Source organism: Mastigoproctus giganteus, chromosome 14 (genome assembly GCF_048544385.1).
Source record: "Mastigoproctus giganteus isolate SK-2022 chromosome 14, ASM4854438v1, whole genome shotgun sequence".
Lineage (NCBI taxonomy): Eukaryota > Metazoa > Arthropoda > Arachnida > Uropygi > Thelyphonidae > Mastigoproctus > Mastigoproctus giganteus.
The window spans coordinates 84172840-84191611 of NC_143588.1; the positions used below are offsets into that span (position 1 = coordinate 84172840).

An 18772-nucleotide genomic window follows, 5' to 3' on the forward strand; every position below is an offset into this window, starting at 1 on the left:
CGTGCAATTAAAGGCAATAAAAACAAATAACTGCAGGATTCGGGAGATTTACTCTGTTAATTTGGGATATGTAATATTTGGGATCTCCTGAATATTAAGTACCTGTCAGACGTTGTGTGCATCTGCCAGGGCAAAGATTGCACACAGTCGTGTTAAAGGTAAAAGATCCTGTACCTATGGAGGGTATGAGTGGGGTCATATATGAGATCAAATGCCCGGAGTGTTATGTTGGTGAGACAAAATGCAGGTTCAAAAATCGTATAGGGAAGCATATTAATGTAATAAAGACTGCAGATTATGGGAAATCTGCTGTGGCTGAACATTTCTGGGAGGAGGACCACCAATTTTTCCAGGCAATGCTATCATAGTTGATTGGAACCGTAAATGGCTCGAGAGCTTGCGGATTTGTTCTTCAGAACATAATACTATCAACAGAGACAGGGGAGTCCATATTCATTCTCTCTTTGAAACTGTAATTGTTGGACTGGATGAATGGTTGTGCCTGGCACTCCTGAGTCATTTCCATGCATGTGTGGAGGATAATGCCTATGCTCTTATGATTTTAATTTAAGCAGACGTTCAAGTGCTGTGATCCTGCAGTTATTTAAGGATGCACTGTGACAGTTAAATCTTACTGTTGATAAAGCAGGTGGCTGCCTCACTTTTAATTCTGTATAGTGTATCGTGTTTTAGTTTTATCTATCATTTTATTGCTTTTAATTGTGCAATCAGTGTATTTTATTTTTACAAAATTTGATCCCGTCTTATATTATTATTTTAATAAGTTTCAGTTATGGACAGTTGGTGTGTTGCATTGCGGCTATTATGAGTCAGAACTTTCCCAATCCCAGAGGCTTATTTGAAGCATTGCAGAAATCTGGGTTTGAATCTTATCAGAGACTGGAGGCATTCTTCATTAAGGCTGTATTAACGTTTTCTGTATGGTGCAAGAAGACTAAGCTTTAAACTTAAGAAAATTTTGCTGGCTGTCAATGTATTTTGAGTGTTCTTATGGTTGAGTTTTCTTACATTATATTCATATAATCTAAGTTATGTAGGTATAAATTGTATTTGGAGAACAATTCATCATTTAGTAGTACTACTCAGCAAACAGATTTCGGATTTTGTGCCAAATTGAAATTACAGGTAGTCGTCAACTTATGATCATGTTAGGTTCCGACCGACTGGTCGTAAAGCGATCTGGACGTAAGTCGGACCAGTTTAGGTAAATCAGACACTGTGTACAACACAATTGGTTTACTATTTACAAAAATAAAAAATATGAGAAAGATATCAAAATACTGTATAAAACCTAAAAAATATTTTATCTTAAAGAACTAAACAAAACATACGTAGAAAATAGATAAGAAATATTTTACTGACCACTCTTGCTTGGCTGCGGGTCATCAATGCCGCCACTTGATGTAGTGGGAGTTGTTTTTCTCATAAACATGTTGATTTTTGTCTGAATTGTTTGTTTCCTTTTCTGCTTATAAATTTCACGGTATGGCCGAAAAGTATCTTGTACCATTCGTTCAATCCCTGCAAATCGTTCGATGTTTGGGTCTATTTCCTCAAAATGTGTAAGAAGTTTATTTAGTAGAGAAAACCTTCAGATAACTCTCTAGTGGTGAATTTTCTTTCTGGTTCATCTTCATTTTTCTCTTCTTCCATCCTTTCTTTTTCCAGAGCGATAAGTTCTCCAGATTCTTGCTCTAGCAGCTCCTCAACATCTTCCACTTCAATCTCTAAATTTGCCAGTGTTACAATATTTTCTGTAACCATTTCAAGTTCGTGTTCACTATCAAATTCATCAATAGTATTAACAAAACGCTGGACACAGTTTTTCCAGATTCCATTCATGCATTTCTTTGTCACAGCCTCCCACGTGGCCACAGTATTTTTGATGCATTTATAAGTATCGTGCTGTTTCCAAAACTCTTGCAAAGATAGTTCTGGGTTGGCATCTGTTGCGGCAATAGCTTGGGCGAAAGTGGTTTGAAGATAGTGCACCTTAAATGTGGAAATTGCCCCCTGGTCCATAGGCTGAATGAGTGGAGTTGTATTTGGCAGCAAATAAACAACTTTTACATCTGGATGGAGGTGCATTATCTAAGATTAATACAATTTTGAAAGGAATTTCTTTCTAGAAGCAATATTCACGAACTTGAGGTACAAAACAATTTCGAAACCAGTCTTCAAACAATGTTTTAGTCATCCAGGCTTTTCGGTTTGAACGGAAGTATAGAGGCAGAGTGTGCTTGTTTACATTCTTGAATGCACGGGGATTTTCAGAATGATAAATTAAAAAAGGCTTCAGTTTAAAACCTGCAATGTTCCCGCCAAGGAGCAAAGTCAGCCTATCTTTAAGTGCCTTAAAACCAGGCGTGCTTTTGGCTTCTTGGTGGTAAGTGCGTTCTGGCATCCTTTTCCATAACAATCCAGTCTCATCCACGTTGAAAAGCTGCTCTGGTTGATACCCTTCTTCTGTAATTATTTCATCCAGACTTTTAACAACTGTTGAGCTCCTTCCACATCCGCACTTGCTGATTCTCCAGTGACTCGAACCCTATGAAGGTTGAATCTTCTTTTGAATCTTTTGAACCATCCTGTACTTGCTATAAATGTCTGAGTGTAATCTTTTCCAGCACATTTCTTCAGCATCTGAAAGAGACTTCTAGCCTTCGACTGCACTGTAAGAAGGCTTAAGGGTGTTCGCTTCTGTATCTGATCTTCCATCCAAAGAAACAATTTTTCCATTTCATGGATGGGCCCTGTACGTTGTTTCGTTATCACTGTTGCTCGCATGGGTGCCAAACCTTTAACAACTTCACAAATCCTTTGTCTTTCAAAATCATAGACACTATAGAATGAGATAACTTAAAATCACGTGCGATCGCATTCACCTTCTTTCCTTCTTCATACTGCTTGATCACTTTCAATTTTGTGTCTAAATCAATAGCCTTTCTTTCTTGACAGGTCTAGGAGTAGACAAAGGCACTTTCCTCTTGGTTGACATGTTTAGGGGTTTTAAAAAGATGCTAATTGTAACACAAATATAACTGAACCAAAAAATAGTGAACGCAATGTATGCAAACAGAGACAGAGATGCATCAGTCACGACATACATCGGTAAGATGTTTTGTTAGACTGTGGTGGCAAAGCTGACTAAACAGATTAAGCCTAGCTTATTCGTGCCAAACACACATTACTGGGCAGTAGGCTGATGGTACATGCACAACCGTTCCCATTAGGCTTCAGGGACCACACTGATAGGGTGTGGTCCCTGAGAGAGTTGACATGCATATAGCATTCTTCCTAGCAACAATCTTGTATGTATGCTCAGTTCAGACTGAAACGCAGTGCGAGATGTAGCAGCAGTCGTAAAGTGCATAGGTCGTAAGTCGTCGACGACTACCTGTAATCAGTTTTGCAGGAGTGGAGAAGGCAAAAGAAACACCCTCTCCAAAAGGTCTGGTTTTGGGTGGGATGTTGTACCTGTATTAGGTTCATTATACTCAAGCACAAAATTTGAAAATGAAAATATAAATTTTGGTTATCCTCCTCCTTATAGATAACAGGGCTATACAACTAATCTAAAAGTATTCACAATAGAAGGCTTTGAATTTGATTTTATTGCAGACTATCCACTGCATCTATTCATGTCCTTATTTTAGCATTAATTGCAGTAACCAAAAAAAAAAAAATCAGGGAGAAAGACAACCATATTATATTGCTTATAACAGCATAAATTAAAATTAGTCCAATTTATTCTTCAACCTTCAAACAAAGGTATATGTTTACTACCCCCTTATTTATGTATGATGTGCCATAAAAGCATTACTTTACACCAGTAGAGGTACTACAGAAAGAATATTGTGTATTCTGAATTTGTTGCTTGTGTTCCTTACTCCACTGTATCGGGTTCTCTTTGATTTTGGGCACATCGGCGACTTAGACCATATTGCACCGTTGTGTATTATGACTATACAAGCTTGTGTTCGTGGGCGTAATACACTATGAATTAGAAATTCACTACAGAGCTATCAGTGATATTTCACAATACTTTGTAATGAACTACAACAGTAGTATGAGTCATTTAATTTTATCTTATACTGTGACTACCTTCATAGATTACCAGGATGTTGCATTACCTCAAATAAGTAATGCTTCACCAGTGGAGAAGATTATTGTTTTTTTTCTTGGCAGACGGTACCATTTGAAGGCTTATTGGCTTATCATCGGTGGGTAGGTAGGTATCCTGTGTTGCAGTCATGCCAACCCAGTTATGAAGTATAACTCCACAATATGACAGATGCTAAATGGTATATGTCATATTGTGGAGTTATACTTCATAACTGGGTTGGCATGATAATACGTAATAATACATAGTTTTTTTTTTTTAGGAGCATTAGCAACTAAGGTTATATTGCTCCGGAATATTCGGTGGTCATTCCCTGACCTTTCCGCACCCTCCGTATTTGGTGGTGACGGGCTCGAACCCCGGTCTAATCAAGAAGCATGTGCTACGCACTGCTGCTGCTCCTTCCCACCTGGCTACAGAGGCGCCACATAATACATAGTAATAATACTATGTATTATTATTACTGTGTACACCGTTTGTACATACTAGCGGACTACAACAGTAGTTCACTAAGTACAGGCAATCCCCGTATAACACTGTACTTCAAAAGCATGGTTTTAGAATTAGAATGAATTAGAAATTGTTTAATTTCTAATTCATTCTAATTTCTTTAATTAGAAATTAGTTGCTCTAACACGATTGATAAATTACTTTTTGATTGATAAATCACACATAAGGTATTTTTGAGTTTTGGCGGGGGAAACCCTGCTATTATGTTGCATATAATTTTTTTTCAGTGTTTCCATTCTCTTTTGTGAATTCCCGCTTTTGGCTCACTAGTTGTTATAAAAAAAAAAAAAAAAAATTGGAAATCCCTGTTTTAGGTTCTGTGCTATTGAACTTGTGGGAAAAAAAAATCTAGATTTCAAAGTTTTATTACTATTGGATAATGTGCCAGGCCACCCAAAAGATTTAAGTCATCCAAATGTTGAAGTAATATTCCTACCACCTAATACAACTTTAATTTACTTTTAAAACCCATTACATCAGAAAATTATTACAATGGATTTTGGAAAAAATTGATTCAGAACCTATTGATGGAGGCATGGAAACATTTCTCAATTGTGGACTGTATTGGAATCATAGCTTTATTGCTCAAAGTAAAACCAACCATCAGCATTAACTGAGTGTTTGAAAAATGTATGGCCAGTCAGTTCATAGGTCGAACTGGCAGAAAACGGAATCAGTGCGATAGTACAACTTGCTAAGTCAGTAGGAGAGGAAGGTTTTGATGATATGACTACCGAAGATCTTCAATAATTATTGGAATAAAAAGAGGCTGGCAAAGCAGATTTGGTGGAAATGGCATCGGAGGTAAACCAGATCAATTCAGAGGATGATAGTGCAGATGAAAATTTTGAAGTTCCAAATTTTACACCAAAAAGCATGTGGGAAGATAAACTTAGCTGAGTAATTAGAATCTTACTTTTTGAATGCATATCCTTCGACTGAGTGGAGCACAAAGTTCAAAAATGAGCTTCAAAAATGCTTGGCTCTATACCATTAAATTTACAAAGATATTAAGCAAAAGCAAAAAAACCAGATTACTGATTTTTTAGAGATAGCAGAAGATACACGAAATCTAAATGCTGCAGAAGAAAGTTCAGAAGGTGAAGATATTCTGTATCAGATAAAATGGTTGTGCTTAGCAGCCATGAAGAGGAAGAAACTTAAATGAATGTACATTATCTGACATATATGTATCACAGTTTGTAAGGTGTTTGTTCAGTTATTTTTAATAAAAATTAAGTTTCTGATAGTCATAAAAAATTGTGTATTTTTTGTTAGCTTTTGGAACGTAACCCCTTTTTTGCACTGGTTCTATAGTCCCATATAACACGGTTTTGCACTACATGAGATTTTATAGGAACCTAACTACCATGTTATACAAGGATTACCTGTATTGTGAAATATCACTGATAGATAGTTCTGTAATATGAAGTGCTAGAGTGAAATAATGCCATAAAAGCATTACTTCACACCAGCAGAGGTTCTACAGAAGGAAAATTATGTACTCTGAATTTGTTGCTTTGTGTTAAAATAATATTTTTTGATAGTTTGTTGTTGTTTAAATACTATTATTTTATTCTGTTAATTTTGTAACACTAAAAAATAAAATAAATTGCTTGAACCTGTTGGGTAAGCAGTGAAGTAGATTTATCAGACTAGTTGCCATTTATAGCAGCACCACAAATATATCTCTGTTCCACTCAGACAATAGAAGTTTGAAAGAGTAGTACAGAACTACTAGCCTTAGCATTTTCTCAATTAAACTGAGAAATAGTGCAACCAGAGTTTTCTCAATTTTTATCACAGAATACCATGAGTTTAATTCAAACATTGTTCTTGAAACCAAAAAGTTCTGTATAGTTTTTATACAGAACTTTTATATTGAAAGTTGTGTAATTTATATTCAAAAAAACTCTCCTCAGCTGGAAAAGAAAGTAATCAGTGAACCAATCATGTTCCAGGCTGAAAAGAGGTGTAATGTTGAAATCTAGGCTCAATTCACTGAACTACCCTGATAGTTAAATTATGTTTTATAATAATATTTTGTTGTTTAAATACTATTTTATTCTGTTAATTTTGTAACACTAAAAAATAAAGAAAATAAATTGCTTGAATCTGGATGCTAAGGTCAACTTTTATGTGTAGCTCTTATAACAGTAAAACTATAACCACTCCTTTTTTGATTGGCTCTTTTAAAGCTAAAAACTTTCTATTTATTCCACTAATGCAAATACATTTTAGAGGTAAAAGACATGCTTGTAACTTTCCATGTGGGAAAGGAATCAATAACCCACTCACATCCAAAACTGAAAAAGATGATGAAAACCAGATCCCAAACCCAGATGTGTTACATCAGCAGGTTCCAAAAGGATCTCTCCTTCCCCCCCCAGAATGATTTATTCTGGGGAGGGGGAGATATGACAAATACACAGATAAAACTATGTATTTGTCATATTCTGAAAGGACAGGATTAAATTTTTAATAATTAATGTATGCCTATATATATACATACAATAGAACTTCATAAATCTAGTATCCCCAAGGAACCAGCACTTTTTGAAAGTTCTATACATAGAACTAAGTATTCAAGGGGCAAGTAATTTTTATTAGATAATACAGTATCTCTGATCCTTATAATCTGAGTGGGTAAAATGTGTTCTTTGTAATACCCAATGTAGGAAATCACAATTATAGAAACAAATATATGCAAAATATTCATGATTCAATGTCCATATCAATTTGGTGCATGAGGCATTTTGCTGTATGTGACAATTTGATGAAAGACAGCAAGTAAGATTTGGTGAATGGCAAAGCAAGGCTGAAAATGCAAACTTTTAACATGCTGTGTGAGCACACTAACTACCTTTGTTTTCAGGCATGGTAGCATGTATGCAATAAAGTGCTTATTGTCTTTGCTATACACCTAATTCTGTTTTTACACGATAGATACGTTCCTGAAAAATACGTGTAAAAAAAATTCGTGTAAAAAAAGACATTGTATTTATGGAAGAAAAGAAGATTGGTTCCGGATCTAAAAAAATCAGTAAAAATAATTAAAAAAAAAAACACATAAAAATATTCGTTTTAAGCTTATTATTTTATTTAAACAAAATACACATGTAATAATATGTAATTAAAATGTATTAAATAAATTTGTATGCATATGAAATGAAAAAAAATTCTTCATGAACAAAAAAAATCTGTTTTACACATAAGATTTTATTCATTTTCACTTTCTGATAATAAACGGCGCATATGTTTGCGTACGACTGGAATATCGCTGCCATCACTAGAAATGTTGTGGACATCGTCTTCTTCCTCTATTAATGAAATTCTTTCTGTGATCTCTTGAGCAAAATCAGCACGAGTCTCCTCTGGTGTTGATGTTTCACCGGTTTTACGAACGAATTCAGTTATTAATCATTGTGTTCGTGTTTTGGTTAGGCCGTTATATAATTCTCTGTAAGAGGCTGTCAACAACTTCAGTTCACGTTGAAACTTCCCAGCGCGTTCCTCATTAGGGTCATTTTTGACAAAATGATTACCTAATTTTCTGGCCAGTTCCAGACCTTCTTTTATTAAATCTGCATTTAGAACAGGATCATTTTCTTCATTATCACTACGTTCTGTGGGATAAGGAGTCCCAAGGACAACCTCTAATATTTCATCTTCGCTTAGGGCTTTGTCGGTTAACAATTCATCAATATCTTCAAACGATAGATCATCGAATCCTTCTCCACCAATTTTGTGTGCCATTGTAATGATGTTGGGAAATTCGGTCGTATTAGGGATGATGGGATCTTTGCTTTTTACACATTGTGGCCAAACCGCTTTCCAACACGCATTTAAAGTTGCTGGTTTTAATTCAGTTAACGCTAATCCAACTTGATTGATACAATCCATAATTGAGAATTTCTTCCACACATCAATGATTGTTAGTGTTTCATCATTCAGTTTGTCCAAAACGTGTTGGAATGTTCGTTTTACGTAGTATGTTTTAATTGTCGCAATTATACCTTGGTCTAGCGGTTGTATCAAAGATGTAGTATTAGGTGGCAGAAATAAAATTTGTACGTTTGGGTGTTCCAAGACAGGATGGCCGGGTGCATTGTCAAGAATCAGAAGAACTTTAAATTCGAAACCTTTCAAATTCATATAATGTCTGACTTCTGGGACGAAACATTTGTTGAACCATTCTGTAAAAATAGTAGTGGTCACCCAGGCCTTCTTGTTTGCCATCCAGTGAACAGGCAGTTTATTGATATCTACACCTTTCATTGAACGTGGGTTTAGGGCTCGACTTACCAGCAGTGGTTTCAACATACGATCTCCTGAAGCGTTGGAGGAAAATAATAAGGTCACGCGATCCTTAGCTACCTTAAAACCACCAGCAGTTTTCTGCGATTTGGCTACATACGTTCTGTTGCATTCGTTTCCAGAAGAAACCAGTTTCATCTGCATTCCACAGTTGATCAGGGGTGTATCCTCCAGCTTCAATAATTTTTGCAAGTTCCTGCTGGAATACTTTAGCAGCCGATTCATCTGCAGATGCAGTTTCACCTTTAATTTTTATATTATGAAGAGCATTCCTTTTAAGAAACCCTGTCATCCAACCTGTACTCGCAGAAAATTCATACTTTCTGTTTAACTGAGATGAAATGCTTGGCTCCTTTTCTTTAATCTGTCTGTAAATTCTTAGTGCTGTTTGCTTGATGGCATTTCCATCTACTGGTACTCTTTTTTGTGACTGATCTTCTATCCATATTACCAGAGCCTTTTCCATTTTTTCCTTGACAATATCTCTTGTATATGATGATGAATTAACACTTACTTTTGTTCCAGAACATACCGACTTCCTAATTGCAGCTTCATTTTTCTTAATAGTTCTTACGGTAGCTTCATGTACACCGAAATGCTTTCCTAGAGACGTAGCCACTTGTCCAGTTGCAAGACGATCTAAAATTTGAATTTTAAGTTCCAAAGAAATCGTTTTCCTTTTCATTTTGGTAATAGGCGAATTATTCGACATTATATAAGGGCTACCGAAAAATATCTCAGTTATAATTAATAAAAAAAGGTATGAAAAATTTGTAAACTTACAATTTATTGACTATTGGCAAAATTAATAAATTTATATGTGCACAAATTTCACTAAAGATTCTTTCACTTTGAAATAGAGCTTACTACTACATGTCTTCCGAAGGTACAATGCACGAATACCGTAAATGTGCACCAAATTCAATAAAAACGTTGTTGATTCATAGATACCTAGACGTACACATTGGTAAGCAAAAGCACGCATTTCAAAACGCACACACTAGCTGTTACCCAATCTATTGGTGCGTGTAATATAGAAATGATACTAATATGCCACAAATAAAAAAAAAATTCTTACAATTTAGGCAAAAAAAAATTCATAGAAATCGTGTTAAATCAAAATGACTCGTGTAAAAAGAGAATGAAATATTTATTTTGAATTCGTGTTAAATCAAATTCGTGTAAAAAAAGTTCGTGCAAAAACAGAATTAGGTGTATTCACAGTGCCTTACTGCACACATGTCCACCCCACATGTAAGAACTGGAATCCTAGAGAATAAATTTTATATTTGGTTCTGTCAGTAACATGTGTTGAGTCCTAAATTTCATTAATATAAATCTGCAATTATTTCTTTGTCTATCCATCTGCATGTGATAACACAATTTCCAGTGGATGGATTTTCATGAAATTTTATAGTTTGTTCTTTTAGAAAGCTTTGTTGAGCTTGCACCATTAACTTCATCGTCTGGTCATATTAAAGTTGTTATAATATGGATGGACAGTCATGCAGAAGGTAATAGGTGCATATCCACTTTCCAACCTGTCTACGAGTAGGATCAGAATGAATTCCTTTACACAAAATAAATTGATCCAAATATTCTTTTCTTGTTTCTGCATTTCTTCTAAGTGGCCTGTATGCATTATACAATATTGTAATTTTAACCAAACTAATGAGATCTCCATACTGCAGTATAAATGTGCACTTCTGTAACTGTGGACTAATTACTTTTATGGGAAACAAATTTGGCAGGAATAGAATGGGATACACTAAATAAATCCAATATTAGATTTTTTTTTTATTCATATGTCAAACATCACAGTACCATATTCATTTTTAATTTAAGATGTTTCCAAATAATACAATACTCAACAATAGCCCTTTTCTTTTATTATCAAATCAGTTCTTTCAAATTTACATTTAAATGGGCATGTTACTAAAAATCAAGTGAAAGTTTCATGATACAAAAAAGAAAACTGTTTCAGACTAGAAAATGCAGAGGATCTTATCAGTCTTCTTCATCCTTGTCAGATTCTGTTTTATGATTTCCCCAGACAAACTGGTAGTTTTGTTCTAGTTTTTTGTGTCTTTCTAATTCTTGCACTGCCTCTTGATTACCCGTCTGGAAAATAAAATAAAGAGCTTGAAAATAATAAAGGGCAAGAGTTGGGAATCATTGTTTGTAAATAGGTTAGAACAGTCATTAGGCATTCAGCCACACAAAATTGTTTTATCCATTTTATAATAATTTTTACCACTACAACTTTTTTCTCTCTCCTCTTGTTTAAACAGTAATCCATTTTCCATTAACATTTACAAAATGATACATACCACCACTGGATTGTCAGGTGATACATTTATGGCAGAAATAACTATCAAAAGAGTTGTCCAGGTTCAGCTGATTTTTTTTTTGTTAGTTGTTGGCGCATCAGCTTTTGTGGCCATAATGCACCTCCCAAAGTTTTTGCATTTACTCTGATCCAAGCCCAAGGCGGGATTCGAACCTGCAACCTTTGGATTGCCAGGCAGGCACTTTACCCACCCGGCAGATTCAGCTGATAAATATGAGGAGTGATAAAAAAGATTGAGACTACGCAAAATGCAAAGATTTAAAAATATATAGTTTTCATTAATAAACAATCAGATATTCTTTAACAAATTTTTAATAGATCTTATTTTATTCTGTCTATGCAAGTCTGCAACAATTTCTGAAAACTAGCATCAGACTCCAAGGATAACGTACATCAAAAATAATAAATGAACAGCAAACCAATGTGAAATTCTGTCCTGCTGAACAGAACCATAACTTTGCAAAAAAAACCAATGGGCAGTATGCTGCACACAGTTCTATTTAGATTGCACAAGTGGTTCACAATGGAAGAACCAGCACATGACCCTATCCAAGGACTTGATCAATAACTTTAATCTGAAAAACCATGTCTATATATGGGACAGAGTATATATGTTACCTTTTTCACATTTTACAACACATGGAAAATCTGGTGAAATTTTGTCATATTTCTTTGATAGCAAAATACATTGTTATTTAGTTTCATACCACACACTTCCTATGGAGGTACTGCACATAGCACAAAACAGTGCTATTATCCTGTTTGTTCTGTAATTTAGACTAAAAAAGCACACACGATAGCCAATTTGATAACAAAAACAAATAGACTAGGATCAAAATCTTGACAAAAAGTATAAAAAAATCGGTTCTATTGATTCCTCTTCTTTGCTAACATTTTCTATTTTGTTCCACAAGTTCATGATTTGTAATAGCTTACAGGTTGCAATTACTTATAATGTTGAAATTTCTTACCCTGGGCAGATAGTGACACTGTGCAGTAAGTAGGTAACTTATTTATCTTACTGATTTCTTTTAGAAAAAACAATAGTACAGGTTTTACTAGTTAGCTTAAAATCTCTCTACCTCACTGTGTCAAATTCATCTGTTGCCTCTACCTTTCTCCCAACTCCACTAATCACTTGGAACTCTTTGACTTCCTCTCTTTGCAACTTGACTTTCTCCAGTCCAACTTTCCTAACAGTGAGGTAATTTTCCTTGCTGATTTTAATGTTCACAACTCCAGCTGGCTTCCATTTTCTAGTCACACAGACCCAGCTGGTTGAGATACTGAGGCTTTTGCAATTACTAATGACCTCGCACAGATTGTTCATTTACCTACCAGAATACCGGACAATCCTAACCATACAGCCAACACGCTTGATCTTTTTCTCACAAACAACCCTTCTAAGTACACAAAGTCAGTGGTCCTTTAGGCACCTCAGACTTGGTGATTGGCTCTTCTCCAATGGAACCCTTATCTCATGAGTATTCCCAACCTCACGTTGTTTGGGATGACCTGTGAGATTTCTTTTCCTTGGTCGGATTATTGTTTCGAAACTCATGATATCAACGTTTGCTCAGGTCGTGTCAGTGAAATAGGAATGGAATCATTTTTCCACACTCCACCTTAAAATTTTGTCATTTATCCAAACCTTGGTTTTCTAATAAATGTGCTAAGGCTGTTCAAGAGAAGAATGTTGCATACCATAATTGGCTTGTTTCCAATTCTTCAGTTCCATTTTCTGCCTACACCAGAGCTAGCAATAATTGAAAAGTAGTTATTAATCAGTTCAAACTAGAGTTTGAACAGGCTAAGAGTGGAAAACTTGTTTCTTGCCATAATGGTAGCCGAGCATTCTGGTCTCTTGCCAAAGTTACTGGCTGCAACTTTTGCCCATCTCTGTTCCCACCTCTGTCAAAACCAGATGGTTCTATTGTCACTTCACCCAAGTATAAAGCTAACCTGCTAGCATTCCATTTTTTTACAACTCATATATTAATGATCTTGGTAAAGCACCTCCCAGCATGCTCCATTTAATGCCTCCTGTAGTCTTTCCATCAAATGGATGTCAGAAGGTTTTTGATGAATCTTGATGCTAAGAAAGCTCCAGGTCTTGATGGTACTTTTCCACTTGTTCTCAAAACCTGTGCTGAACGTACTCCTGTTCTTTGCCACCTTTCTTCACTTTCGTATTCCAAAGTTTGTAAAAAGGGTGACAAATCCCACCCATCCGATTCTCGGCCCATTGCAATTACTTCTACTCTTTCTAAAGTAATGGAGAAATCAATTAACCGCCAACTTTTAACTATCTAGAAATCTTCCATCTCATCAACGATCGCCAGTATGGATTCCGTCAGTGTCGATCCACTGGTGATAATCTGGATTATGTTACCAATTTATGGACAATTTCAATGGAAAAGTTCCATGAAACACAAGTAGTTGCTCTTGACATCTCAAAGGCTTTCGATCATGTTTGGCATAAAGGTCTTCTAAACAAGCTTTCATCTTATGGTTTGCCTACTGTTTTTTGTAATTGGTTATCCAGTTTTTTCTCTGACCGCTCACTGAGTGTGATGGTAGATGGCTCTCTGTCTTCTAACTTCTCCACCAATGCTGGTGTCCCACAAGGTTCAGTTCTTTCCCCCTTGTATATGACCTTCTTCCATTGACCAGAAATCCTATCCATAGTTTTGCTGATGATAGCACATTGCATTCCAGTTTGAGAAATCTCGGCTTGCTCAATCACCCTCAACTTCTCAAATATATCCGCTACCAATTCCTTAAATGCCGAGCTCCAGTGGGGCAAAGACAACTTAGCTGATTTCAATCTTTCTGAAACAGTCTTGCGTTATATCTCGCAAAAAGGATTCTTGTGCTCCTATGCTTATCTTTGGTGACACTCCAATTTCTAGGCAAAATGATATATCTCTTTTGGGGATTACCCTGACTTCTAATCTCTCTTGGCACAAGCAGATTACAAATATTGCTTCCTCTGCATCTAAAAAACTTGGGTTTTTTCTTTCACTCACGCCATTACTTTTCTTCCAAACAGCTGTTCACTCTGTACAAATTGCAAATCAACCCTAGCAAGGAATACTGTTCCCACATCTGGGGGTGGTGCCCCACCTCTAGATTCCATTCAGAAGAGGGCAGTTAGGTTAATTAATGACTCATCTCTAACAGTCTTTCCACTCTCTGTCTCATAGATATTGTTTCTGCTGCATGCCTCTTCGACATATTTCCATGGGCACTGTTCTTCTGAATTGGCTTCTATAATTCCCACTCTCTCTCTCTCTCTCTCTCTCTCTCTCTCTCTCTCTCTCTCTCTCTCTCTCTCTCTCTCAAAACAGTCCAAACATGTGCATTCACTAGCCAATCTATTTACTGTTCAATTTCAAACTCACAGCACCAACTTTTCATCTTCCTCATTTATTCATTCCACTGCTGTTTTCTGGAACAACGTTCCTGCATATGTATTTCCTGAAAATTACAGCCTACAGAAGTTCAAGTCTAATGTCAACATATACTTCTTCCAGCCCATGCACGGTACCAAGTATTATAGGTTCTAATACTTCTAGTGGCTGGGGTTTTCATAAAAAAAAAAAAAAATTTATCTCTGAATCTCTGAGATATCCCTGAATTTTCTCTGAATGTTTATCTCTGAATTTTCTCAAGACTGGCCTCAACTACCCACAGAAGCAACTTACTGCAATGATTAGCAATTAGAGGGAAATTTCCTATAATACAATGAAAATTTCCCAATCATTTTTCATCTATCCCATCTAAGGTAACTAGTTATCAAACTTTGCAGCCCACATATTCTAAAGGTCTCCTCCTGGGCTTGCTTCAATCACTTTCATCAGGTGCATTTGCCGATCTTTGGACCAGATCTTTTTGAGAAAAGCCCATCTTTTCTTTATTGTGGCATCCTTATCTGGACATGGTATTCCAAGTGTAGTCTCACAGTTAACTTATAGTGGAATTATCATATCTGCCTCTTCAAGCAAGAGTAATAAATAATCATCGGGGCACCATGGGGGGTCCCACCTTGCCTGACTATTGTCACCACCAAATCCACACTCTCCTTTGTTTTTAATTTGATTCTAAGTATTAGTCAGGGATCTTATTTCCTTTGTAATTGTAAAACCTTGCACTCTGCAACATTAAAACTTGCTACTTATCTGACTATCCTTGAAGCTTACTAAAGAAATCTTAAAGGACTGCTGTTTTATGTTTGTCATTAAAACATTTTCCTAATCTTCACATTATCTACAAATTTTGAACTGTATGCCTATGTCAATGGCAATTAAGAACAGAAACAGCCCCCAAGGAATCCTCCCATTTCTAACCCTATCCCATTCTGAAAGTAACCACCCTTTTCCACCTATATGTAGCCATCCCATATGCCATTTAATGGTCTTATTTGTGATCCCACTATGTTCCAACTTTGATGCTTTGCTAAAATAAAAAAAAGTTATTTCCTGCATCCAACTCTCAAGTGACACTGTCAAAATAGTTTATCAGGTTAATTAAAACATTTCTTTTACAAAACCATGTTGTGTTCCCTTGAGAAAACTATTTACATCTAGATGACTGTATTTCATTCTTAATCATTGTTTCCATCATTTTCCCTACAACTGAAGTTAGACTGATAGGTGTTCAAGATTTATGAATTTATCCCTTTATGGATTAGTGATATACCAGTACATTTCCAAGCCAAGGGAATTATCTAAGTCTAATGAAGCCCTCATGATTAATGGTTTGATGCATTCCATCAGCATATCTTAGCCCAGGGTCTTTACATTTAGACTAGAGGTTTTTTTCTTCTTTTTTTAAAGTAAACAATCTTTTGTATTTTCTATATCACTGATTTTACTTTGCTCAGGTTTTACTAGCTCAGTTTCTCCTCACTGTGAAGGGATTTTCATATGTAAATATCAATGTGGAATACCCATTCAATTCATTAGTTGGATTATAGATTTTCTCCATGTTTGTTACATAAGGGGACTTATCTGATTTTCTCCCTTGGATGTGAAAAACAGTCTGTACCCTTTTTTTGCTCTTTTAGCCAGTGATTTTCCTTACTTGGCTTTGGCAGCATCATTTCTTTGGTATTATTATAGATCATCTTATAGCTAGTATACGTTTCTGGGCTTTTTATCACTATGATTGTATTTGCTTCCCCCCCCTCTATTAAACTAGCCAGTTCCTTATTAATCCACTTTGTTATATACAGCAAACCCCCGCTATTCGCGGTATCTGTATTCGCGATCGCCGATTTAATATAAAATGAAACCTGAAAAAATGTCAATTTTAAAGCGCCGTGAATATTTTCCGCCATAAAAAACATGGGCGTGGCTAAAATTATCTTTCCCGGTCAAAACAGCGCTCAGTGGGTGGGGGGAGAGGGGTGAAAAAATCGCGAGCGTGGATGTTTCTCGGTAATCCTTGTTCAGTATGTGTTAGTCATGGAAGGTTTCGTCGTTTGCTTTTAATTTATATGCTTATAAATTGAATAAATTTATCAATTTATAAATTGATATGCTTACAAAAATGATAAATCTACCGTTTTGCAGTGTAAAACAGACTTTTTCGAGTGTGTTAACGGAAGAAAGTGACTTTATTGTGGACAAGTTCTTTCTAACCCCTACAAAAATATGGCTACGAATAAAAAGAGAAATGTGAAAATATCAAAGAAGGTGATAACATTAGCGAATAAAATTGAGTTATTAGACAAAATTTCTAATGGTGAAAGTGTCTCCTCAGTGGCAAAACATTATAAAATCAATGAGTCAACGGTACGATCAATCAAGAAATCGGAAGAAAAAATCCGCCGTAGTGTCCGTGAAAACGCGCTAATTGCTTCAAAAATTTGCTCTGTAACTCGTGATGTTAAATTAGAAAAAAATGGAAAAGGCTTTAAATCTGTGGATAGAAGGCCGAACTCGAAATAAAATTCCGTTAAGTTCACTCATCATTCGCGAAAAGGCAAAACTCCTTTATCAACACTTTAGCGAAACTGGTGATAGCACTGGCGGGATAGGATAAGTTTTTTAGCTAGCAAAGGCGCTGGTTTGAAATTTCTAATAAATATTACATTTAATATTAAATTGTTTCTTATTTTCATTTCGATGCTATGTGCTTGCATTTCACTATGTACTGTCTATGTACATGTCATATTATGAAGGTACATATAATACATACATAGACAAAATTTTAGACTAGTTTTTCTTATATATTTCATACTTTGGAACGGAACCCCTTTATTACTATGGGAGCCATAACTCAGTATTCGCGTTTTCGGTATTCGCGAATTTCTCAGGAACGTAACCCCCGCGAATAGCGGGGGTTTACTGTATTATAACTTTTAATGGTATATATGACTATCCCATTTCGATGAAACAGGTTTATATTGGAAAAAAAATGCCTGATTGCACTTATATTTCCATTGCTGATAAGACTGCATCTGGCTTGAAGGCGACAAAAGATCAGCTAACACTTCTGTTTGTTGCTAATATGGAGGATCATCAATGAAACCTTTGTGCATTTACCACTATCAAAATCCTTATCCCCTTAAAGGTTATAACAGGTCGTTGTTGTTATTGTTGTTGTTATTTGGTTTTTAGGAGCATTAGCAACTAAGGCCATATTGCTCTGGGATATGCGGTGGTCATTTCCTGACCTTTCCGCATCCTCCGTATTTGGTGGTGACGGGCTCGAACCCCGGTCTAATCAAGAAACATGTGTTACGCACTGCTGCTCCTTCCCACCTGGCTACGGAGGCGCCTAACAGGTCGTACATGCCTAAATGTGACAGTTACTCTCATAGGCCTGTCATCGCATTTTTTGGCGATTATTTACATTATGCATGAATTTAAATTGCGCAAGATGTTCTGGAACGTAACCCTCGTGTAAATTAAGAAGTCACTGTACTAAGATTAGATAACAATGGCTGACAAGACAATCTCTTCCTATAATTTTAAAATCTATTTTTGTGCTACTATCCATTGTAAACTACAATCATTTAGAAACACAGATAATAGATGGCAGCACTTAGCAGAATGTATGGAGCCTATTTTGAAATATTACTTGAAATGACTGTAAAAACATATCTGGCATCTTCAGGTACATAGTACATTACAAATTTTTTGAAGTATTATATATTAACTCTGATCCTATAACCTCTGCAGAAGGACAGTTGCTAGCATTAAACAAAAATGTTAACCCATACTGTTGAACTTGCTAGTGGGTAACAAGGTTGCAGGTTCAAATGCTGTCTCCAGTATGGGTTCCCAGTATTTTTTAATATGAGGCATAAATATTGCAATATGATTTCAGCAATTGAATTGCCTTTAAAACTAAATACATACTACTACAGTGAATTAGTACTGAATATCTCGCAAAGTGAATGATTTTATATATTAGAAATACATAGCAACAATGACATACAG

The 18772-nt window shown here is 35.8% G+C and overlaps 1 protein-coding gene across 2 annotated transcripts in view; it reads right to left on the bottom strand.

The window, feature by feature from the left end:
* Positions 1 to 10841: 10841 nt before the first annotated feature.
* LOC150075307 (uncharacterized) overlaps positions 10842 to 18772 on the bottom strand; it is a 236645-nt gene continuing 228714 nt past the window's right edge. For both annotated transcript variants that reach the window (XM_090389154.1, XM_090389155.1), the window contains one exon: positions 10842 to 11092. In XM_090389154.1, the coding sequence (XP_090245280.1) occupies positions 10979 to 11092 (114 nt within the window). In that variant the 3' untranslated portion in view covers positions 10842 to 10978. The remainder of the gene's footprint in view (positions 11093 to 18772) is intronic.